General features: G+C 39.6%; 2 protein-coding genes across 8 annotated transcripts in view; one reads left to right on the top strand and one right to left on the bottom strand.

Annotated features, from left to right (window-relative positions):
* Positions 1–24251, top strand: part of LOC104435034 (flap endonuclease 1) — a 101599-nt gene that overhangs the window by 64984 nt on the left and 12364 nt on the right. The gene's annotated exons all lie outside the window — the stretch shown is intronic.
* On the bottom strand, positions 11827–20834 carry LOC104430551 (disease resistance protein RPV1-like). Of its 6 annotated transcripts, XM_039307318.1 has the most exons (7): positions 19896–20834; positions 17973–19110; positions 17557–17847; positions 15318–17455; positions 15126–15199; positions 12234–12356; positions 11827–12041 (listed from the first exon to the last, which is right to left on the bottom strand). In XM_039307318.1, the coding sequence occupies exons 1-4, from the start codon at positions 20372–20374 to the stop codon at positions 15893–15895; spliced, it is 3471 nt and encodes a 1156-aa protein (XP_039163252.1). In that variant the 5' UTR covers positions 20375–20834; the 3' UTR covers positions 11827–12041; positions 12234–12356; positions 15126–15199; positions 15318–15892. The 6 variants fall into 6 exon arrangements, with proteins under 6 accessions (XP_039163252.1, XP_039163254.1, XP_039163255.1 ...); XM_039307320.1 differs by lacking the exons at positions 11827–12041; positions 12234–12356 and adding an exon at positions 13738–14372; XM_039307321.1 differs by lacking the exons at positions 11827–12041; positions 12234–12356 and adding an exon at positions 13738–14372 and having other exon boundaries at positions 15380–17455.

Below are 24251 nucleotides of genomic sequence, written 5' to 3'. Positions count from 1 at the left end.
AAAATTCATAAAAGCTACTCAGTAAGTTAGGTCACCCTAAAATCGTGTATGGTTGAAATTAATCGTGAAATTGAACCCGATTTCAAGAATTGAAAGTTCCAACGTGTCACGATTTATTTTAGGAACGTCGGCTCATCCTTTGAAGAATTTTCAACGAGCCTGGATTTTTGCCGAAAAATCAAAATTGGGCGATTTAAAACCGAAAAATTCGGAGGGCCATTTTTGGGTGAAATTTAGGCCTTCAAAATGGATTGATTTGTAAAGAATTGAAGGGAAAGTGGATTTGGTTGCTAGCCTGCTACCATGGCATGAGGGACCATTGAATTGAGGTCATTTGGTGTGAAATGAAGATGGAAGTCACCAAATTCGTAGGCTAGAGGGGCTACAACATTTGGACACCAAAAGTGGCTTGTGGGAGAAGATTGGGAGGGGAAAATGGCTGTTGGATGAGGTTGAAGGCTGGCGGGCTGCACTCAAGTGTTCTTAATATTTATCATTGACTTTGAGGGTTCTTTGCTCCCCCACTTCCAGCAGCAGCTTCTTCTTATTCTTCTTCTTCTTCTTCTTCTTCTTCTTCTTCTTCTTCTTCTTCTTCTTCCTTAGTTTCTTTTTCATTTGCACTAGCTGAAATCTCCATTTCCAGCTAGCAACTAGCCACCACCCTTGTAAGCCGAGCCAGCCACCGCCCGCCTCACGCCGCCCGTCTAAGCCACCACGCAAACCACCGTCAGCCTCAAGTCGCGCCCGTCCTGAGCCCGCTTGTTCTACCAGCCCGCATCTGCCTCACTTCGTTGTTGCCGTCCCTGAGCTGTCCAAGCTACCAGCAATAGGTCCGCTCGACCAGGCCACCATCCACCCTCTACCACCAGTCCCCTCCTCATGCCAGCAACCAGCTTGAGCCGCCAGCTGCCGTTCCTCCTCGCGTTAGCCCCTCGGTCCAACTCTTTCAGCCAGCATCCAAAACGGACAACTAGCTTGAGCCGTGAGGCTTGCTGGGCTTTTTCATCTTGGCCCGAGCTTCCTTTGGTGTTGTCGTAGGCCCGAGTCTTGCTCACCTTCGCGTCGCCATTGCCATGAACTTATCAATTCTCTAATCCAATGAGTTTACCTCCTAAACTTTAATTAGAAGGCTAATTATGCTTAGAAGTGGATTAGTGGGCTAATTAGTGGGTTAGTTAGATTAATTAGGCTTAGGATGATTTAGTTAGAGTAAGTATTTAGTTAGTTAGTTAGTTCAACTAGAATGGTTAGGTGGATTTAGTTAGGAATTAGTTAGATTATATAATTATTGTAATTAGATTAAATTAGTTAGAATGGTTAAATTATTTAGTTAGTTCAATTAAATTAGCCCAGTTAGCTTAGGTTAATTTAATTGAGTGATTTAATTTAAATATTTTGTAATTTATTTAATTATTTATTAATTAGCGGAAATTATACCGGATAGGCGATCGTTAGAATTCGTGCGGTTGTCGTGGTATAGTTGGTTTGTGCAATTGAGTGTTAAATTGTGCAATTGGATGCTGATTGATGACTTTTGATTTATTATTTCAAAAATATTGAATTTTGGTATTTAATTAGAAAAATACCAAGTGTCGGTTTTTTACTCCAAAAATGTTTTTAGATACTATATCAAATCGTGGGATTTTAAAAGAGAGGATATCACATTTTATGGTTCAATCTAATTGTGACCCACGCACAACTATTTTACCGGGTGTTTTTAATATGAAGAAAATAGGCAAAGCACATTATTTAAAATTAAGGCATTTGAGTGTAAGGCACAATGTCCTTGGCCAAGATTGGATGTGCGGGTGATCATTATGAGAACTCGTCACGAGCTTTTACGCCAGATGATGCTCCTTCGAGAATGCCCCCACGTCAACGGATGCCGGTTGCAATGGAGGCTAGGCCGATGCTCCTTCGAGAATGTCGTCTAGATGTAGACGTTACCGTGCTTGATGGTGCGAGATGACGCTCGGCTATGCCGGATGACTACTGACTGTTGAGTTAGCCATGACCGTTAGGTCGTAATTAATTGAAACGCTTGAATGAGTAAGATAACTACGCTTGATTATGGGACAAAATTGTGTGGTACGAAATGGGACGTGTCATAACAATTTGGTTTTATAATCGGGACCCTTGTAATTGATTGATATATGAAAGTGAAGCGTTTCAATTATCGAATACATTTATTGTATGCATACGTTGTATGAGTTGTACTAACATGCAAGAATGGTGCTTAGGCAAGTTAAGTCATCTTTCATGAGTGTTTAGGCTGCATCTAGGTGTATTACTTTCCTAATCAGGGTTTAGGGTATAGACTTGCTGAGACATCGTCTCACCCCATCGTGGCTTACAATTTACAAGTTCTTAGATGGAGGCACGTCACATGCAATACGAGGTCCCGCAGACAATGGAGTTTGAGTTTACCTACTTCCCTATTCCCGAGACCACCCTGAGACGGGAGTTGGTTGAGACCACGATCTGGGTCAATGAGGGCCTACCTCAATTGGTACCTCATCGATTCATAGCGTGGTACATTAGCTTTCCTCAAGAAGGTCAGGAAGGTCCCCTTCTAGGTTTCGACGAGCCTCCCGTTGGGACCGGAGAGTGGGAAGCAGGTCACCTGATGGTGTCGTGGTGGACCCGGAGCCCATGGATGAGGAGTCTAGTGCCTAGATGGCTCGGTAACTCTTCTTTTTGGAGTTAGACCTTTGTTTATAGACTAGTTATGTATATAAACTCGAAATGTCTATAAAGTGTGGCTTCTGTTAATTGACTATCCTACTTTCCTATTCCATGTTTGTTTATTGTCCAGAGATTGTTTATTTCACTTCCGCATGTGCATAACCGTTTGGGTTAGCGACGCATCCTGGGAACGTCACAATTTAGTCGACCACCGAGGGATGTGCGTGTGCTTGAGGTTTAGGCGTGATAGGCGAGGATGTCACGCCCGAACCCCGGGTATGCGCACATCCCTCGGCGGTCGATTAAAATGCGTCGTTCTAGGACACGTTCCCGACCCATTCTTTTTATGCACATGCAGAAGCGAATTAAATAAACCCCAGGCAACAAACAACACAAGGATAGTAAAAGCATGACGGAAATTTTCACAAACTACACTTTATAAACAAACCGAGTTAACCCCACCAGTTTATAAACAAGAGGTCTGACTCAAAAACAAAGTCCTAGGCAACCTAAGCCCCAGATCCCACCAACTCTGGCTCCAGATCCTCCTCGACACCATTCGGGATGTCAATGTCCATGGGGTGGGCTACCTCCCCATCCTCAGTTTCGACGGGAGGTCCGTCAAAACCTTGCAAAAGACCCTCCCTAGCCCTGTTACACTCATTGATGAACCACACCTTTAAGCGATGAGGCACCAAGTGAGGTAGGCCCTCATTGACCTAAATTGTGGTCTCAACTAGCTCGCGGGTCTAGGTGGTCCAGAGAATAGGGAAATAGGAGGGCTCATCGTCTATTTCCTTCGATACCCCAAAACGAACATGACGTCTCTCTATACTACGAACCTAAAAAAGGGTTAACTACAATGGGGTGAGATAAATCTCAGTGAGTCAAAACCCTAAACCCCGATTAGGACGCAAATTCGCCTCGAAGGCAGTCCTAAACATGCACCATACAGAACTTACCTCGCTTCAGTGTGTCCTTGCATATTAGTGCATCAAATATGCCAATATAATCTCACAAGTGCAATTAATAATCGGAACACATCAATTTCATATCTCAACAATCATATGCGTCCCGATTATAAGGTAAAATCGTTATGACACATCTCATTACGCGTCACACAATTTTTCCCCATAATTAGGCGTAGCTATCTCAACCACTCAGGCATGTCCCAATTATTACAACTCATCGGCCACGACCAACTCAATAGTCGGTGGTCATCTAGCATAATCGGGCGTTGTCTCGCTCCGTTAGGCACGACAATGTCTACGCCTAGACGGCATTCTATAAAGGAGCATCGGCCCAGCCTCCATTACGATCGGCATCCATTGACATGGGGCATCCGAACTTAATTAGGTATTGCCTCCCCGACTCACGTTGGGTGATGGGTTCCGATAGTGACCACACGTGCACATACTTGGCCAAGAACACCGTGCTTTGCACTCAAATACCTCGTGTTCAAATAATGGACTCGGCCACTTTTCTTCATATTAAAAATCATCCCAGAAAATAATCGTGCGTGGTCACATATTTAAATTGAACCGTTAAACATAGCACTCTCCCATTTCAAAATTCCACGATTTTATACAGTACATACAAATTTTTGGCGTAAAAAACGACACCCGGTATTTTTATAATTAAATACCCATAAAATCAAATTTTGTAATAATAATCAATAATTACCACCAAACACTCAATTGCACAAATAAGCAATCGGATTTACATATAAATTCAACCACGAGAATCAGCGTAAAATTTCACTAAACGGCTAATCCGTCACAATTTACGCCAATTACGATTAATTAAATTAATCTAATTTAATTAACCTAACCATAATTAATTAAAATAACCATGGTTAACTAATCTAATCCAAGTTAACTAATCTAACCTAGGGTAGGCTAACTAAACTAACCACCTAACTAACTAGTTCATTTAACTAAACTAACCACTAATCCTAATTAACACTAATCTAACCCCTAAGCACAATTAACTACTTAATCAAGGATTAGGAGGTTAACTCACTGGATTAAGATGGCGACGAGTTCACGGCAATGGCGGCACGATGGTGACTAAGAATCAAGGCTACCGCATCTCCAACGGAGGCCCGACCGAGGCCAAAAATGGCAAGAAGGCTCACAGCCAAGGGGCTAGTCGGTTACGCTAAGCTGGTCTTGGCTTGGTAGGCTGGTGGTGTAGTTGGGCTGGCGAAGTTGGCAACGACGAGCTGAGGAGCTGAGTGAGTGGTTGGCGGACGGATGGTGGTTGCTGGCTGTGGCTGGCGTGAGTTGGTGGCTTGCGGCACCAAGGACATGAGAGGGGCGAGAACTAAGAGGGGAAAAAGAGAAAGACATGTGAAGAAGAAGAAGAAGAAGAAGAAGAAGAAGAAGAAGAAGAAGAAAGAGCAGAAGGGGTTCAGCTGAGCAGGGGGTGCACATAAGGGGAGGAGAGAGTGAAAGAGAGAGAGAGAGAGAGGAGGGAAATGGAAGTCAAATGCTTGGCCAATTGGGGAACTTGAGAAATATCTATGCACTCAAGTGTTTTGCCCCCAAAGTCTTTAGCCAAAAAATTCAAGAGGCCCTCCAACGGCCATTTTCCTTCCATTTCCTCACAAAATAAATCATTTTGATGAAGAAAAATCTGCCCTTCTTCAGCCATCCGAATTTCCTTAATTTATTTTGCCAAAAACTGATTTTTCCGTAACATTCCGGGCTCGACGAAATTTCTCCGAAAGATGAGACCAACGTCCTAAAAATGAATTGTGACACACTCGAACGTCCGATTCCCAAAACCGAATTCAATTTTGTGGTTAAAATCAACCGAACGCGATTTTAGTATAACCTAACCTATCGTGTAGCTTTTAGGGATTTTAGCGCGTTTGACCCGTGGTCAATAATTCTCGATCCACGTTTGTGCATCTCCGACTCGTAAACAACTCTCGGTTGTCATAAAAATCACAAGGTTTTAATTACATGTCCCGAGTATAAAATCGATAGAAAATCGGTTTAGTACCGTTCGATGCGAATTTTGCAATCATGCAGAATCATCCGCAATTCAATTTTGCAATCATGCGGAATCATCCGCAAAATCGGTTTACGTGATTCAGTCAAATCAACCTATATCCGATCTCAACTAGATTATAACGGTGTCGTATTGACCCTTGCCAATTATTACCATCGAGCGATCGATTTCCAATCGAATTCTCTTGTCTATCGCGTTTATATCCCTTAATGGCTTCATCTAATAGATTAGTCAACTCATGAGGGGCCAGCTCAGAGTAAAAGTGACCATAGGCATGTTGATGAAATGCCCATTTCATATATTCGAGACGAGGTCGAATTTCAGAATATCACACACTTTCTCTTCAAGAGTCGTTCCATATTATATGTTGAACTGCCTTAACCATATATGGTTTCTGACTTGTTCAAAAATATTCTCATGGCTTGTCCATTAAAGATTAACTGCTCCTCTTGAATTTGGTACCCTTTTAACTGTTCCCACCTAAATTCATTGTCAATGTTGCGTGTTCAACAGTGTCTCTTGGCTTTGACACGTGACAACCAATTGCTTCATCACAGAATTATGTGTCCTCGCGTGTATGTCCATCAAAATTCAACCTAAGAATTCTCAAAATTCTTGACTATCCTTTGTTTTCATAACCATTTATGAGCTAAGCCGATGTAAATTATAGCCCACATATAGTAACAAGGACGAATTTAGAATTTTCTGCCCCTCGTGACCAACATGTGCTTGTAGGGGTATTTTTGGGTGTCAATATATGCCTCATTTTAAAGAAGCAAATTAGAAATTTATTTCTTTTAAAGAAAATACATTGTTCTATGCACAGTTTGCTACATATGATCATTATACCTTTCTATTCTCTGACATATCCGCAACTGATATGAATCAATGGCTCCTATTGCATCTTGACACATTTTTTCAGCTTTTGACAAATATCCTTAATTTTTTAATCGCCGTCTCCTACTCCAAATAGAAGAATACGTCTCATCGTCTCCTTTTGTACTTTTGTCTTCTTCCTTAAACCCTAAACCCTCCATACTCAGCTCATAAGTTTTTCATGGCTACCAAAGCTTCCAAATTGGAACCTAAATCTTATATCTCGAACTTCGACTGCCTTCTTCACACCAAGGAAGCCAACTATTGTCGATTTCAATTGTTAAGCATTGTAGAAGAGCATATGGAATCATTGCTCCTTGGGCTTACCCTTCTAGATCATAACCATGTTCCACCACCTCTCAAGCCTTGCTTTTTGACCAAGAGGAACGAGAAACTCCCGATATGGTATTCTTCAATCAAGGATATTTTGATGTTTGCTTCTACCAAGTTTTGGAGCATAGAGATGGCATAGAGATGGCATTGAAGGTTAGCATGTTGTCCCATGACCTAAGTAGAGATTTAGTGGGGTTTGTTGTCTGCTTCTCGTCCCCATATACTAATTGTTTTTTTTCCCCTTAAGGACCCATGTCCGTGACTTTTTGGATGTTTTTATTATCTTTGGGTTTGTTCCAGGTAGTGTTCATGTAGATGAAATCAAAGCCCTTGAGGATTTTTCCATTCTTAATGATGTCCTTGCTTATGGGACTTTTCTTGATGAATACTACAAAACCTCATGTCCTGTTCATTTCAAAGTTTTATTGGCTATCAAAATATGTATTCTTTAATCCAGCTCTTAAAGTCTCAAATGACTTCTTTAGACTTGCTGCCGATCTTACAAGGGGAAAGAAAGTATCTCTCGGTCCACTTGTTTTAGTTGTCTTGTAGAGGAATCTCACCCACGTTGCCCTTTCAATGATTTCTAACGAAAACAGAGTTCTATCTAGTCAACTCTAGATTTTACAAGCATGGATGGCCCTTTATTTTCCCTTCTTATTCAGCAAAATTCCTCGTGCTCTTCCATTCAATCTATCGTCAAAATCCAAACAGCCAAAACATCAAAGCCTACGTTGTCGATTACTTATCTTATCCCTCATGAAGGATCCTAATGACACTCCTCTGTCTGTTTACCATCTCCATGAGATTTTAAATTTCGACTATGCACATGTCGAACTCTTCCCTTAAGAAGCTCCCGAGTCCTATTACCTTTTCTATGCGAATACTTAGTATATGAATGATTTTGATGCATTTTGGTTGTGTACTTACCACAATTGACCTTCCGATATGACTTTGTAAGAAATGATGATTCTACCATCGATTTGAAACCTATTCTCCGCTATACTATGCTAGGTAATTGGGTATTTATCAAGGTATACCAATGCTAATCATTTACTCCATGGAGTATCCCTTGATAAACAAATGGGAGTACAACTCCCCAAAAAATGAGCCTTTTGTGTGTTGCTCTCAAATATAATTGCGACAATGCGGGGTTGATTTTCTCTGAACTTTGAAGTTTTTCCTGCTTCTCCAGGAGTTATAGTGGAGTATACTAGTTGGTAGGTTTCTTTCACATTTGAAAGTTCATATGAGGAAGCCATCAAGACTGTTTTTTTTTTATCAAATAAAGCAATATCGTCCCAAGTTGGGTGAAGTGACTAAGAAAAGGCAAAGCAATGCTGGAATATCCTTTCAAACTTGATCCTCCAATTGTAGGGATAAGTACACTAATGGTGCCATAAGTTGTGTATGGCACTCACTTTGGTGCCAAAAGTTTATGTCGGATCACTTAAGTGCCAAATCGGAAGAAAAATGCTCACTTTGGTGCCACCGGCGAAAGATTCCGGCCTCCGGCGAAAGATTCCGGCCAAAATGATTTTTTTTAAAAATAAAATAAAATTGATAAGCCTTTAAATGACGTCGTTTTCAGTCCTCCTTAAGAAAACGACGTTGTTTTTCCGTCCTACGTGGATGGCTTCATGGAAACGACACCGTTTAGCTCACATGGGGAAAATTAGGGTTTCCGCCGCTCGGCCACCGTTAATACTCGGCCACCGTCGCTCAGCCACCATTGTAGTTGCTCGACCAAGTGAGCGAGGAGAGACTGAAATTGTTGCAGGAAAAATCGAAGGCGAGGGCGGAGGAGGAGGAAGAAGAAGATGGATCGAAGGGGCTGCTGGTGCGCTGCTGCTACTGGTGCGTTGCTGGTGTCGTTGCTGGTGTGCTGCCGGTGCTGTTGCTGGTGCTGTGCCGGTGTCGTGCTGGTGCCGTTGCTAGTATGGGTCTTCGAGGAAGAAGAAGACACAAAGACGAGCTTCCTTCTCTCTCAATTTGGGGATTAGGGTTTCAAAATTGGGGGAAAGATGCCAAATGGCATCGTTTTGGTGTTTGGATGCTGACTCAACTCTTCGACGAGCCACGTCGGCATCAAAAATTAATAAAAAAGGCCACGTCGGATTTCCGGCCAATTTCGTCGGAGTTGGCACCAAAGTGAGCGTTTTCAAATTTTTGGCACTTAAGTGATCCGACGGAAACTTTTGGCACCAAAGTGAGCGCCGTACACAACTTATGGCACCATTAGTGTACTTATCCCTCCAATTGTATCATAGCACTCTGAATTAGGGCTTTAGAGGGTACCAATGTTCATATACCAACTCCATCACAAAAAGAAGATCCGGCGCAGGAAATCTAGAAGATGACTCACACTCAAGACTGGATAAAAAATGAAACTAGGATCTAACTAGTACGGTACAATTTCCCAAATTGACACGACTCACACTCAAGACTATATAAAGAATGAAAATGGGATCTAACTTCTTTAAACTTTCCAAGGAGGGGTGACCCAAATGACAATGGATTTGATGTGGGGAAGTCGCTGAAAGAGCAACACTAGTAGTATCATCAAACAAGTATAGTCCCCCTAAAACATGTCCTTTACCAATCATCTTCCTCATCTTCAAGTCCTTAAAAACATAGGAATGGGGATAGAAAGTTACAAAACAATTATATATTTTGGTAACATGACAGATAGACATAAGGTTGAACGGAAAATTTGGGAAATACACCACTAAAGACAAAGATACGGAAGATGTCAAGGGAACTATGCCTATATCCTTTACTATGGATAGAGAACCATCAGCTAATGTAACATTGGACATTGACTCATGAAAGTCAGAAAAAATATATAAAACTCCAGTCATATGATTAGTAGCACCTAAATCAATGACCTAGGGGTGAGAGGTAGAAGAAAGACACGTCACATTACATTTCTGGACAAAAGTAGCTATGGAAGAGTATTGTGAAATTGACTGGGAAATTTGAAATTGATTGTATCTAGCATATTCCTTCTACGTCATTCTGCTCAACTTTCCTCCTTCAAGGACTGTGAAGATGTACTAGACTCTACTACATTGGCTACATTAGCTGTAGCCTATTAAGGGGGACTTCCATGAAGCCTATAATTGAATCTCTAAATGTGTCCAAGTAAATCACAATAATGATAAGTCCGAACAAATCCAATATTGCCCTATATGTCACTAAAAGTGTTACTAGATGAGGGTGGTTTCCCTCTACCAAAACCATGGTCGCCGTCACCACTTCACTTGCCATTACGACCTCGACCACCACCATGATTTCTTTTAATTGCCAAGGTTGAGCTATCACTTGTAGAAAATGGATCCTTAGGTGCTTTACATGAGACCCTTAGGACATGCGCAATCATCTTAGTGAGTGAAGTCACCCTACTCCTCGTAGTCCTCCCAAAAAAGCCATAACAACTAATTGCTCTTGTCGCTCTTGTGTTTCCCTAACATTAGAGGTAATGGGTAGTAGAGAATTAAGCTCCTCATGCATTCGTTTAAAACCAGCAAATACTAGGTAAGTAGCCAACCCTTTCTATCAGCCTTAGAAAATTCTTAGGATACTTCATAAAACCTTGAATATTTTGTCTAGAATAAAGGGCATTCAAGTAGTCACACAACTCTTTCACTGTATTAGTATGTGTAACCAAATCCGCAATTTGGGATTCCATGGAGTTCAACATTAGACCAAGAATTCTGGCATCCATAGTATCCTAATTTGTATCAGATGCAGATTTGTTACTTGTTGGATGATTCCGTTGCTTTCTCCTAGTTAACACTAACAACACAATTTTCTTCCATTGCTGGAAATTGGTGATACCTTCTAAATTCTTCTCTGACAAACGATTAGATGATGTAGACACAATCTCAGCTACTACACTTTTATTCTCCGCCATTATGAGATGTGTACCAATATAACACGAGATAGCACAATAATCAAATTCAAATCAACAAATTACCATGATTTGTTTCAACTAGTCCAAATCTCCACAACACTTCAATCAAATTCATTGATTTCATCTAAACATATGCCAAAATCATAGATTATGCCCAAATAGAAACCACCTCATCCAACATCAATTTCGAGGTGAACGGGATCGGTAGCCCCATCAAGCAAATTGCTGCGATTTTTTTTTTTAAGAACATAGAGAACATCACACAAATGAACCATAGAGGCTCGCACGAAGGAATGCAACTTCAACCAACATCAGATCTTGGATGGATGAACAAGACCACATGAGATTGTCCGTCATCGGTTCTAAGCTGACAATGCTCATCAGCATCATATCTAAACTCAATAGGGCTAGGCAACATCGGATTGGGTTAGATGACACTCGCCGATGTTGGATCAAAACTCACAACAACTAGATTTTTTTTTTTTTTTGGTGGCTCTGGTACCAAGTAGAAATTGATATAGAAGAGGAGAGGAGAGTGTATGGAACAAAAGAGGAGAGCATAAAAACTTATTAGGGTTTGTCCCTCCTCACACTTTTATTATTAATCAAATAATACTTAATGACCATAATAACCCTCTCACACTTTAACAATAAGCCATAGGTGCGCAATTACATTGTGCATATTTTGCAAGTGATCAAGTGCAAACTACTAAATCTTTAAGTCATATGTAAATCAAAATATATTTTGCAGTTCATTTGCTTTGATCACCTCGGTTTCTGCTGGAATTGATCTCTCAAATTACGTTCATATCTTACATTTTTAAGTAGAAGCCAAAGATAACTACCAAGATAGTTACAACACCATGGAAGAGAGAATCTGCATGACAGGCTTTCTATTCATGAGTCCCTATAACCAATTTTGGTGGGCCTCGTAAAGTATATATTCGAATGAATTCAATCCCCAGCAACTCTTTAGTAAGGGAAACGAAGAAACATGAGAAACAATCTAGTTGAGTGTTATTTTGAAAGCGTAATATTATTTATGTAAACATAACCATAGCCTTTGTTTTGCCTCTAGTAATATTGCATATTCAAATGATTGCTAAAGTTCCCAATTCTCTGCGAAACATATCCCGTCGAAGTAAATTTGAATTCTAAGGAGAACGTGCGTGCAATGCCCTTCTCACTTTGCCCTTTTGATAACTTCTACTCCCTTAGAACAAAAAAGAAATATTGTTAGCACCTAACATTATCACATGCAAAGTCACCAAAATGACAAATGAATCTTCATTTGACATCTCTATGGTGACCAATTAGGGACAAAATGATCTCATGTGATGATGATAATGATGATCGTAGATAAAACAGTCGTTAAATTAATTCCCCTAAAAAGAACAAAACTCACTTGAAGAAGTTATTTGATAAGCATGCATCTTATAGGTGATCCTTCTGCACCAAGCAATCTCAAACGTGGACTGTATACACTCCTGCAGGTACATCTTCAAGTTTCAAGCCCTTAAATAATTACCTACAGTTTACTGTGGTGTCAGTTTCTTGAGCCTAGACTTCATGAGAGAATGCAACGATGTGAATGTTAGATGTATGCCCTAAAGGAATTGATTAATTAATTATTTGTTCATTTAATTAATTAATTAATACTTTTTAATAACCAACATAAATTATATAATATATATATATATAAAGCTTCATGCATGTGCACGAAGCACATGCATGAAACTTGGATGGTCAGCAACCGCTGACCATCATCCACGAATTCGTGCATGAACGGTCAGCAGTTGCTGACCATCATGCACGAAGTCGTGCATGAGCAACCGCTCATACACGAAGTCGTGTATGAGCAACCGCTCATGCACGATTGTTCGTGCATGAGTGGGGACGATCAGCAACGGTTGCTGATCGGTTTATATTTTTTAGTTTAAAAGAGTTGTTTTTGCGACACTTAAAGGTGTTGAAAAGACAGAGAAAATGTGGGTGTGCATTTGTGTTTTAGAGAGAAAATGCTTTGTTGAAAACAGAGAGCAAATTGTGTGCGTGTTCTTGTGTTTTTGAGACGCAAGAAAGAAGAACATTATCTCGTTCGGGCCGTGACTATTATACATCAAGGATACGACGGTTTGTTTCCACGTGATTGCTAGCATGATCGAAGTGGTGAATATCCGAAATTCTCTCTTCCATTCGACCTTCGTTGTTGGTGTGTCTGAACTAGAGGTCCGATACTTGTCGGACTCGAACTGTAGAATATCCGAACCGACTTGTTTAAAGCGCGCTTCGAGAGGTAATTCGTTTAACTCCCTTTTGATATTTAGATTTTTGATTAAAACACATGAACAACGCCTTAGGAGAATCGTGTATAAAATATATCTTTGTTTCCGCTGCGTTCATTTCGTTAATTTATCTTATACATGATTCATGAAACCCCAACAGTGAAATCCGGACAAAATCACCAACGCTAGTTAAGTATGAGATGACAATTCGACAATGAAACATGTTCCTTCTTAACTTTGATGAGGAAATTTGTCATACATCAAATCAATTTCTTACTCGGCTTTCAAGGAAGACAAGATAGCATGGAATCAAATCATCATATGCAGCAATAGACGGGTAATCAATTTAGGCATTGAATAGTACAGATAGCGTCATGCAAGATTGCATCTCAATCTAAAAGTTGTAGAACATGAAAGAAATTAGATGATCAAGTTGCACTATTTCTCAAGGTTAGGTTTAGAAGAAAAAGAAATGAACTTGCGTTGTGCTCAAAAGCCTAATAGCAACATATGCTAGAGCATTGTCTTACACACGCATGTCTTTAGAGACGAACAGAATATCATGTATTCATGTTGACAGTTATAACAGCACTATACCGCAACTCTTGTGTCATTAGGGAGAAATTCAAACAAGATGAAAGTATGCATTTCTTGCCATGCCCAAGAAAAATAACATTTGCTTGTAGTGAAGTTGCAAGTAAAATTGGTGGTAATAGAAAAGGTAGGTACCTAATAGAAAAATATATCCTAGCATGGTTTCTTGGTAACAATGGAGAAACATCATCAAGTATACTACAAATCAGTGAGTCTGGGTAAAAGGTGAAGATAAGATGACAGTGAAGCAAACCATCATACACCAACAAAAAGAAAAAGAAAAATTATCTCACTAAGATTGCATAAAAGCAGTAAAGAGGGACGAATTCCAGCAACAAGTTTAATGTCTGTTTTCTACCAACCATTTTGCTCCGTCTATCATGAATCCCATGTAGCTTGTGTCGAACTCTTTTTTGTACATAAGCCATCTTTGAACGAAATAGAGCACAAATCAAAATTTTCCTTCTAATCATAGCACTTACTAATACCACAATATATTAAGATACTCATATGAGTGCTCCAACAATCTGAAAATCCCACATTGGCTCAGCTAACGATGACCCACAAAAGGAATTTAGGAATAGAAATTTACCTAGCAGTATCAAGGGTTCAAAATAGCACCCGTCTCACACCCTTGGGAATATGTAAAAACTCTATTACTTCAGCTGCAGGAAGTAGTCTAGAACATTATTATAGAATTGGTTCAACATATCACTAAGTTTTGATCTCAAAAATTGTTATATCAAATGTTAGTAATTGCCTAACAATATTCTTGAAAAATAAAGGAAAAAGACAAGGCCTTGCTCTCACTATCTTTGCTCTCACTACCAAGATGAATATTCTACTTGTTCCATTACAAAATTAACAATATTAGAATCTAGCCTGAAGAACTAGCGCATTGCTAGCAATGCTCACTACCGGAAGAACTAAACTGTGCAAGATTTTTACTTCCCGGAAGGAGTATATAGACTTAATAGTAGCAAATGGCTCATATTTCACTAGTAAACAAGATATATGATATCCATAGACAGTAAAACAATATAAGTTGGCAACTATGACATGCCAAGCCCTAACACACAAATGACTAACTAAAATGGATATGGAAAATGCAGCCACCACTATGAAGCACCCCAGTTTTTAGCAAATTGTTCAAGCAAACATACTTACAATAATGATGATGACAACGACAACACCAATAATTCAGCAGTCGGCATGAAATTTCGAAAGCAGAGTTAGAACCTAGTACACGTTTTAATTGCAAATGAGTGAATTAGAGAAAGCATACCACTATTCTTTCACAAATGCCATCTTACATACTCCCATCTTCTAACATTTTTTTTTTTTTTGGATTTTGCTTTTGAACTTGATACATAATTCTACATGCCTAAAAAAAGAGGAATAGATTCAACCAGCCATACCTGCCCGTTCTTTATTCTGAAGAGGCCTGACCGTATTATCAAAGCTCTGAGAAAGAACCTTATGGAGTGGAACCCTAGAGACCATGGAAAACACAACTAAGATAAGAGCACTAACCATTCAAGGACCAAATCCAAAACGACACAACAGCAGTTTTTTTTTAGCAAAATGGATTCAAGGTAGGAAATAATTACTTTCCCCTGCTGATAAAGTTGTAGATGAAGTCGTAGAAAGTGAGGATATTGCTGTTACGCACCACAAGTTTTAGCATTATTTGAGCGTGCCTTGGGCTCCACTTTATGTCTTTGTAAGCGTAATCCGCAGCAGAAGACAAATAATTTGGCTACGCCTCTACGTCCTTGCAGTGCTCCTCTCAGTCTCTGGTCCGTTCTTCAACATTTCCAAGATAGTGCTTAATTAATTCTTTCTCCATTGCTCACGTCTCTGAGGAACTCGCACCGTTTCTGTGCTCGAGTTCCAGGGGCGAATTAAGTCTCGGGGACGATGTCATTCTTGGTCGAGTTCATATGCCGAGCTTTTCAACGTTCTACTCCCTATATGCCTCATCTTCAAAAGAACTCTCAATCTTAATGGGGCCGTTGGAAATCCTTCTTGTATAAAAAGAAAGGAGCACAATAAACCCAACAATCAATTCCTGTCCAGAATTCCTCGCAGACACAACATCATAATTGCCGGACAAGCTGAGAAGGTGCGGATCCGCCGAACTTGTAAAACGTGCCATCATGACTTCAACAAAGGCTGAGAGGTGTCACCTAATACATGAATATTCTAAATTCAAATTTGAGGTGTCACCCCCAAACTCTCCAGCATTGATAATAGTCAACCTCTTTAAAGATTCCAAGTGATCAAGACCTTCCACGCTTCTTAACTTTGGACAGTTTCCTACTCTAAGCTTCGTTAGCTTTTTCAATTTCGATAGGTCTGACATCCTCTCCAGGGAACTGCAATCTTCAACCCATAGGGAGCAAAGGGATCCCAGCTCTTCAAGGCCACGAATCTCAACTAACAATTTGCAATCGAACAGAATTACGTCTTGCAGATTTTTCATGTGCGACAAATCAAGTAATTTTGGGAGGAACTCAGACCAAAACATGGTTAAAGATATCAATCTTTCCATTTCCAACTGAATCAATGCGTCCAATTTTCCGAATGTGCAGTTGTCAATATGGAAGACCTCTAGCTCCGCATCAAATATACCAGCAAATTCTGGCATTGAACAATCATAGAATGACAAGATTGACAAGTTTTTCAAATTGGAAAAATCAGGGGATTGTGTGATCGTCAGATACCGAAGGTGTAACTTTCTTAAACTAGAGGGAAGCAGGGGAAGGCATTGCACATTTTTGCAGGACAATGTTAGTGTTTCCAGGTGAGATAGGGTACTGATGCTAGTGGGAAGAGCAATGGCAAGTGCTTCCAGCTGAGATATTATACCAACTCTAATGGGAGGAGCAGGAGGTCTTGTCAGCTCATCTCGCGTCAAGCCTCCGAAGGATTCCCATCCACAATTGGGGGCCCATCTCAGGCAAGTCAAGCTTTGGGGAAGCTCCGGCAACTGTTTAAGCGCAGGACATGGCTCTAGCTTAAGTATTTGGAGATTAGAAAGGCAACTCACCGTGGTGGGCAATCTGGATATACCTGTGAATGACAAGTCTAGGATCTTCAAACAGGACAGTCCAACAATTTCTCCAGGGATTTTGCCGGTCAAGTTGAAACATTGATGAACGTCTAACTCTTCAAGCTTCTCCAACAGCCCGATTGCTCTTGGTAATTTTGTTATCCCACTTATGTTCCTCATCCTAAGTACTTTTAGTTGCTTTAGATTGCCAATTGAATCAGGTAGGTGGTCAATAGCTGTCCATGACAAATCCAACTCATTTAGTGATTGTAATTTCCCAATCGAGTTTGGAAGTTCCTTTATCTCTTTACAATTACATAATCTCAACACCGTAAGTTTCACCATCCCTCCAATCGAGTGTGGCAGCTTCCTAATCTGCCTATATGAGAAATCAAAGGTCAACAATGACTTCAAATTACCGAATGCCTCCGGAAGTTCATGTAGCGTATCAGGTATGACAATCTCTCTCAAAGCTTGTAAACATCCTATTTCTTCGGGCAACACTTGAACATACTGACATCCCTCCAAGTTCAAAGCAGTTAGGAGCTTTAATTTACCAATAGATGGGTCAATTTCAATTAATTCGCGACAGCATTTAACAACCAATCTCTCCAAGGACACCCACATAGATAAATCAGGTGTTCTCCTTAATGAGTGGCAATAGCTAAGATCCAGTACTTTTAGTTTACTAGCCTACAAAACAATTTGATAAAATATATATTAAGAAACGACATGTAGGAAAAAAAATGACAAAAGAAACAATATGCGTATGCAAGGAGTGGGACTTATCATACTCTGATTTGGTTCCAACCAGCCCATTCCTCCGAAATATTGCTCCGTGAAAGGTCAAGAACAACTAAATTAGGTGTATGAAAGTTTATTGCCTCAAAATTGGAATGCCACCATTGCCAAGAAAGCCATCTTAAATTATAGAGAAGATTATTGAAGTCTCCAACAAAAGACACCATCTCCCCTTGAAAGAACCTCAAGTTTTGTAAATGAGCAAATACATCATGCTCTAGAAACATGAGTTCAGGAAGGAATCCACGAAATCCTAGTGACAATGCTTCTATTTTCTTACTTCCCTGACAATAGAAACACAAAGAAGTCAAGATGTGAAGACAGAATCAAACAATTGCAAGTTCTAATAGCGATTAACTTTTCCTTTTGCAAGAATAGTCTACAACAATTTACAAGAAACCTTTTATACCTCTTTCTGTCTCAAAATGCTTAGCGTTTCCTCATGATTCCACACTCTACTACGCTCGCAAGGATTGTTGCAATTCTCTTGACGGACAATGTCCCTTCCAAGATCCCGTACTTGGTCATGCATCCAGAAAGTATTGTCATCTTTGATTTTTATCAAGGACATATTAGTGAGAACTTCAATGGCATTGTGTGGGTGGTATCCACAAGCACTCCACAAGTAGAAAGGGTAAGTTTTGTCCCGATTAACAAAAAAGCAAGCTATATCGAGAAATACTTGCCTTTGTGCATGATCTAACCTTTCATAAGTTATCAGCAATTTTCTTTGGACTCCCCTGGAAGGAGCTTCTTCTAGCTTCTTCAACATGTCTTCCCATAATTCTTCAGATTTACCGTTAAGAGATGAACCTGTAATCTCAAGAGCTAAAGGAAGCTTTCCCAAAATTCGGACAATTTTTTTGGAAAGGGAGACACGATGATCTGGTGGAGAGTCTCTTCTAAAGGCATGCCTACTGAAAAGCTTAAGAGCATGACCAAATTCCATCTCCTGCACATCATAAGTCAAAACGTTTGCAGACTTTTTTACAGGGCCATTACCAATTGCTTCTCCCTCATTCATTAGGACATCTCGGTCCCTAGTAGTTATGATAATCCTACTACCAGAACCGAACCAATCTCCTTTCTCTGCTAGACATTTCAATTGATCTTTCTCATCCACATCATCAAGAACAATGATAATGTTTTTATTTTTAAGTACTCCTTTGTTCATCAATACGATCCCATCATTCACATGATACATGTGATCTATAGAATGAGAACCGAGGAGCTTGGATAACAATTGTTTTTGCAAATTTAGCATACCATTATTGCCTTTAGATGATTCTCGAACGTCTGCAAGGAAACAGGGTTGGCCAAAGCTAGAAGATAGCGTGTTGAAGACGACCTTAGCAAGGGTTGTTTTGCCAACACCGCCCATGCCATGGATTCCAAGAAATCGTACACCATCAGATCCCACATCCAACATCTTGATTATAGCTTCCACACGATCATCAACTCCAACTAGATGTTCAGTCACATTTTCATGTGCAACCTTCAGCTTAGAGCAAAGCGTTTGAATTACAGAATGTATCAGATCTCCTTGCCTGCCATGAGGTAACAACCATGTTAGGAAATTATGCAAAAAATTCTAGACACCAATACGATTATGATTTTTGCCAGTCTCTCTCCGCTCCCCAACTTCAGTCACCATCACCGTTGGCCCCTGCCACTTCCACGCTGCCGTTACATCACTTGCCACCCTGCACTGTCACCGTAGCGTTCTGATGCCACCACCCGTTGCGCCTCGTAGACCCACCAGCTTGGCGTTGCCTCGTATCCACGTCACATGGATCATGGCCTTGTGACCACCAGGGATGGCGTCATCGGCCTTGGCCGACACCAGATTTGGGTTCCCACAACCGACGTCCAGATCCCGCATCCCACTCGCCACAGTGAGTGAGACAGAGAAAGTGTAGGGGCTGGATGGCTTGGAGGCTTCTGGTGGCTTGGTGTCGGGCTGGCAACGAAGAAGTGGCAGCGACTGATGGACGAGCTGCTGCGGTGGCTAGCCAGCAGCTTGGTGGATTTGCTCGGAGATCTATTACTATTCGTGGCTACTGCGTCAGAGACGAAGAGTGAGAGGAGAGAGAGAATCAAGATGAGTAGGGGGGGCCACCACCGCAATACTGCCATTGACTGGAGCTATTGCAGCGAAACGGCCGCGGCCGTTATTGGCCACTGCTGGTGAGAATTCCGTTCTTGCCGCGATAATGGCCGATCGCAGTAGCACAGTGGCCGCTGACCGCTATTTAAACTTTATAGAATCAACCATATCATCACGAGTAAAACGAAATCTACAGATGTAAGTTGAAAAGTTTAAGACATTTACCCCTCATTTTTCTTCCAGTTCCATCCCTTTATCTTGCTCACCTCAATGAGAGCCCTTTCCCATGACTCCACTTCAGTGCATAACGTCTTTTGGCGCTTTGAAAGATTTTGTGTATACAAGTTTGTTTGGAGCTTGACATCTGCAGGTTCCACGTTCAAAAAAATTGGCAGAATCTCTTTGTTCCCATTTGATTTCAAGGTGCACTCAACCATGTGTGAGAGCTCTCGAAGGCACCACTTACTCGAAGCATAATTCTTGGAGAATATGGGAATGTAGATTTTAGAGTTCTCAATTGCTCGTAGAAGTTCACCACCTATTTCCATACCGACATGGAGGGATTCATTGTCCCTAAAGACATTGATCCCAGCCTCAACTAAGCTACGGTAAAGACAATCTGTGAACTCATAACGGGTATCTAGTCCTCGAAAACTTAGGAAAACCTCATACAAACGTCCGGACGATGCCTGTGAGCTCATCATTCCTACACCACAAATATCAAATCCTAGCTATATCTCAGAGCAATGAAGCATGGACACGTTGTCAGAGCTTCCATGTCGTGTCCTACACCTGTCGACTTGTCTGATACGCTCGATTAGACACGCGGTCAACATGTGGTCAACTTTTCTCGACACATTCCGACATGCGTGTCCAAGAGAGAGGATTGTTGAAAGAGATGATGGAGGGTGGAGGCGAGGTTGAGGGAGCGGAGGTAAGGCTGCGACGGCGAGGGAGGGTCAAAGGAAGAGCATAGATTGAGGCAATCTAGAGGACCGCGATTGCGACACTGCCATGGAGGGTCCACGGTGAGGCTACAGCTGCGAAGGAGGAAGGGCCAAAGGTGAGGCGCCAAGCAATTGCTATGAGGCGACCGAGAGAGAGAGCTGAGAGGGTCGTGTGACGAGGAGGAGGAAGAGGCCGTGGTTAGGGTGGTGGGGACGACGGAAAGAAACTGGGGGTGGAGAGGGGGGTCGATGGGGTGGCGTGGGGTGGGGAGAGAGAGAAACCAGGGAAATGATAGGTGCTTTTGGTGGGGAAGAAATCGATGGAGCAAGTGGGGTGGGGTGGGGTGGGGTGGGGTGGGGTGGGGTGATTGACCGGTGTTTTGGTTTTTCTGGGGGTTGGGATCAGGGAAGAAACCGGAGGGGCTTTGGTTTGACGTGGGGTGGGGTGAATATAGAGTGCCTTGAACAATATATTTTTTATTTATAAAATGAATCGATTTGTAAAATTCTCAATACGAACTATTTTATAGATTATGATCCAATCATGAGTAGCCTGATATATTTTATTCAAAATTTTTAAGTTGCAACTTGCTTATCTTAAATTTTAAATTTATACTTTAAAAGAAGGTAATGAGAAGGACGATGAATTATCAAATTTAAATTAATCCTGATTGGTTTATTTGTATGGAAAGCACACAAGTCCCAAATCATCATTGTCGTTAGCTAATCTCCTCGGCATGTAACACGGAAAAGCAAGCCAAAGTCTTCTAATATCTTTGCTCACTTCGTTGCATCTTCCTCTTCTTTTCTTCTGACCGAAATATTCAAAATTCTTCCACCGTCTTGGCTTAATTGCAAAGAAAGCGACAAGGCAAAAGCCGATGAAACCTCCTCAAGAGAAAAGATTGGCGAGGGTAGGCAAGTCAAAGTCTTCCTGCATTCCCATTGCCAGACAAGGGACCCTCGTTGAAAAGTCTTCCTCAGACGTGGATTACAAAATTGTTCGAGAAATTCTTGTCCATTAGTCCCATTTCAAGGACATGCCAAAAAGTAGAACGCGATTTACAAGTCATTCCAGAAGTTTCCTAGAAATTTCATTGGTCAATCATTGGGTTATCGTGCTAGGAGTTTCTATGTCCCATTCATTTAATAACAAATTTTACATCAGAGATCATAGCTTTAGAAATAGAGGATATAAAGTGAAATCGGGATACAAAGTGAAGGTGATTTTTGAGCTTTTCTTTATTTAATCATAGTAGTGAACATTTAAAAAATCCAATCAACTTTGTATCTATATCATATATGATTCTGAATTATTGACATTTGCAACAACGTTCATCTTCAAACAAAATTCTTTAGTTAGAAGATTAAACTATTACTCTACTAAGAAAATTTATATTATGCGCCAATCACAAGATCAATGTGATATAATCAGTCAATCCATGTTTCCACTACTAAGTAAGAGTGGAGGAGCATGGCATTCCTTGGTGCACCTTCATCTTTTCATTAATTTGTTTTGAATTCATGTATATCTTGTTTGTTTTGCATCGGTTTGGCCACCGAATTTCCCAAAATGAAATTATTAAGACGCGAATTCTATTTAGAAATACCATTACTATTAAGAAAAACACATGGATAGCTTTTAAGTGAAGACACTTATCTGTCATTGGAGTTAATGTAATTACTAAATCAGAATTTATATATATATATATATATATATATATATATATATCTTAATTTTACTTGGAATTAATTTATTTGCTTAAATTAAAATCGTTATATACTTATCATAATCTTAACCTCACTATATGAAGTATTACGTGGCTGGTTTTACCAACAAAAGCAGTTAAAATTATATAAGAGATTGAAAAGTGTTATTCACATTAGTTACAAATTAATGTGACAAAGTTTTGAATGTCTGACTATGCCCAACCTCTCCAAATGATCATTCATAGTATAGATCTAGATCCCAAACAAATATAGGAAGATTTATGATACCGCACATTAAACATAAATATGACTCTATAAAAGATGGTAACAATATTCCAAATATTTGTGATGGTTACATAAAATCAAATCAAATAATCTCGCATCCCACTCAAAATAAGATGATTGCAATGAAAACAACTTGATATTGGAAATCAAGCTGTGAAACGGACTGGATAATCAGACTTAGCAACTGAGCGAATGTAGAGAGCCATGAACTCAATATGTTTTTAATTTATTAAATAGATTAATTTGCAAAATTTTCAGTACGAATTATTTGATTTATTATGTGATATATTGCATTCTAAATTTTAATATTACAACTCGCTTATCTTAAATTTTAAATTATAATTTTAGAAGAATGTGATGAAAGGAGGGATGAATTTTCAAATTGGTTTGGTTTATTCCCTCATTTTTTGATTAATTTGTTTCATGTTCATGTATATCTTGTCTGTTTTGCATCGGTTTGGCCACCGAATTTCTCAAATTAAATATTAAGATGCGAATTCTATAAAAACATACTTACTATCATGAAAAACACATTTATAGCTTTTAAGTGAAGAGACTTATCTGTTATTGAGATTAATGTAATTACTAAATCAAAATTATTATATCAGAATCTTAACCTTACTTGGAATTAATTTATTACTTAAATTAAAATTATAATATATGTATCATGATCTTAACCTCCTTTTATGAAGTAGTACTTGGCCGGTGTTACCAATAAAAGAATTACGATAATATAAGAGATTGAAAAGACTTCGTATTATTGCTTAGTTACAAAATAATATGACGAAATTTGAATGCTTGATTGTGCCGTACCTTTTCAAATAATCATTTATAGTATATAGATTTAGATTCCAAACCAATATGGATCGATATATGATACCGGTTTGATAATATTTAGAATATTTGTGAGATTCGATAAATTGTGGATCATATCGTTGAAGATTACACAAAATCATACTCAAATATATATAGCATCCCAATAAAAATAAGATGATTGCACTAAAATTAGCTTGATTTTGGAAATTTAGCTATGAAATAGCCTCGATAATTAGATTTACCAATGGAGTGAAGGAAGAGTACCACGAGCAATATGTTTTTTATTTATAAAATGGATTGATTTGCAAAATTCTTAATACGATTTTTTATTTTTTTTTATTTTTTTTTTATAGATAGTGATCAACCATGAGCAACTTGATATATTTTATTCCAAATTTTAAATTTGCAATTTGCTTATTTTAAATTTTAAATTTAGACATTAAAAGAAGGTAATGAGCGAGATGATAAATCTGAATTGTTAATTGTTAATGTGAGATTTTATGATTCCAAAAGCTTAAGTTGTTAAATGAAGATGTGGTTTATTATTTAAATATTCTAACAGTCTAGAAAGCACTCAAGTCCCAAATAATCATGATTGGATAATCTACTTCACAGCGTGTAACGTGGAAAGCAAGCTAAAGTTAGTTGGCGTTGTTAGGTACTAAAAATTAATATTTTTTTATCAATTAGATAGAGTGCCTTAACTTACTTGTTGTGGACATAAGGATTGACATATGCCGAGACAGCTGTCCCAATATTAAAAAGCCACTTCTCACTCTTTTCTTCGTTTTAGAATTTCAATTGCAAATTAAATATTTAACCT

This window comes from Eucalyptus grandis, chromosome 2 (genome assembly GCF_016545825.1).
Source record: "Eucalyptus grandis isolate ANBG69807.140 chromosome 2, ASM1654582v1, whole genome shotgun sequence".
NCBI lineage: Eukaryota > Viridiplantae > Streptophyta > Magnoliopsida > Myrtales > Myrtaceae > Eucalyptus > Eucalyptus grandis.
This window is presented reverse-complemented; position numbering and strand designations above follow the sequence as displayed.

Bases quoted from the DNA above. Each gene is read 5' to 3' on its own strand.
- LOC104430551 (XM_039307318.1), bottom strand. From the start codon at position 20,374: ATGATGAGCTCACAGGCATCGTCCGGACGTTTGTATGAGGTTTTCCTA. The intron at 19,111-19,895 runs GTAAATGTCTTA...ACCTCATGGCAG, and splicing joins AACTGGAAGAAAAATGAGGG to GCAAGGAGATCTGATACATT. The intron at 17,848-17,972 runs GTATAAAAGGTT...TTCTATTGTCAG, and splicing joins GCATTTTGAGACAGAAAGAG to GGAAGTAAGAAAATAGAAGC.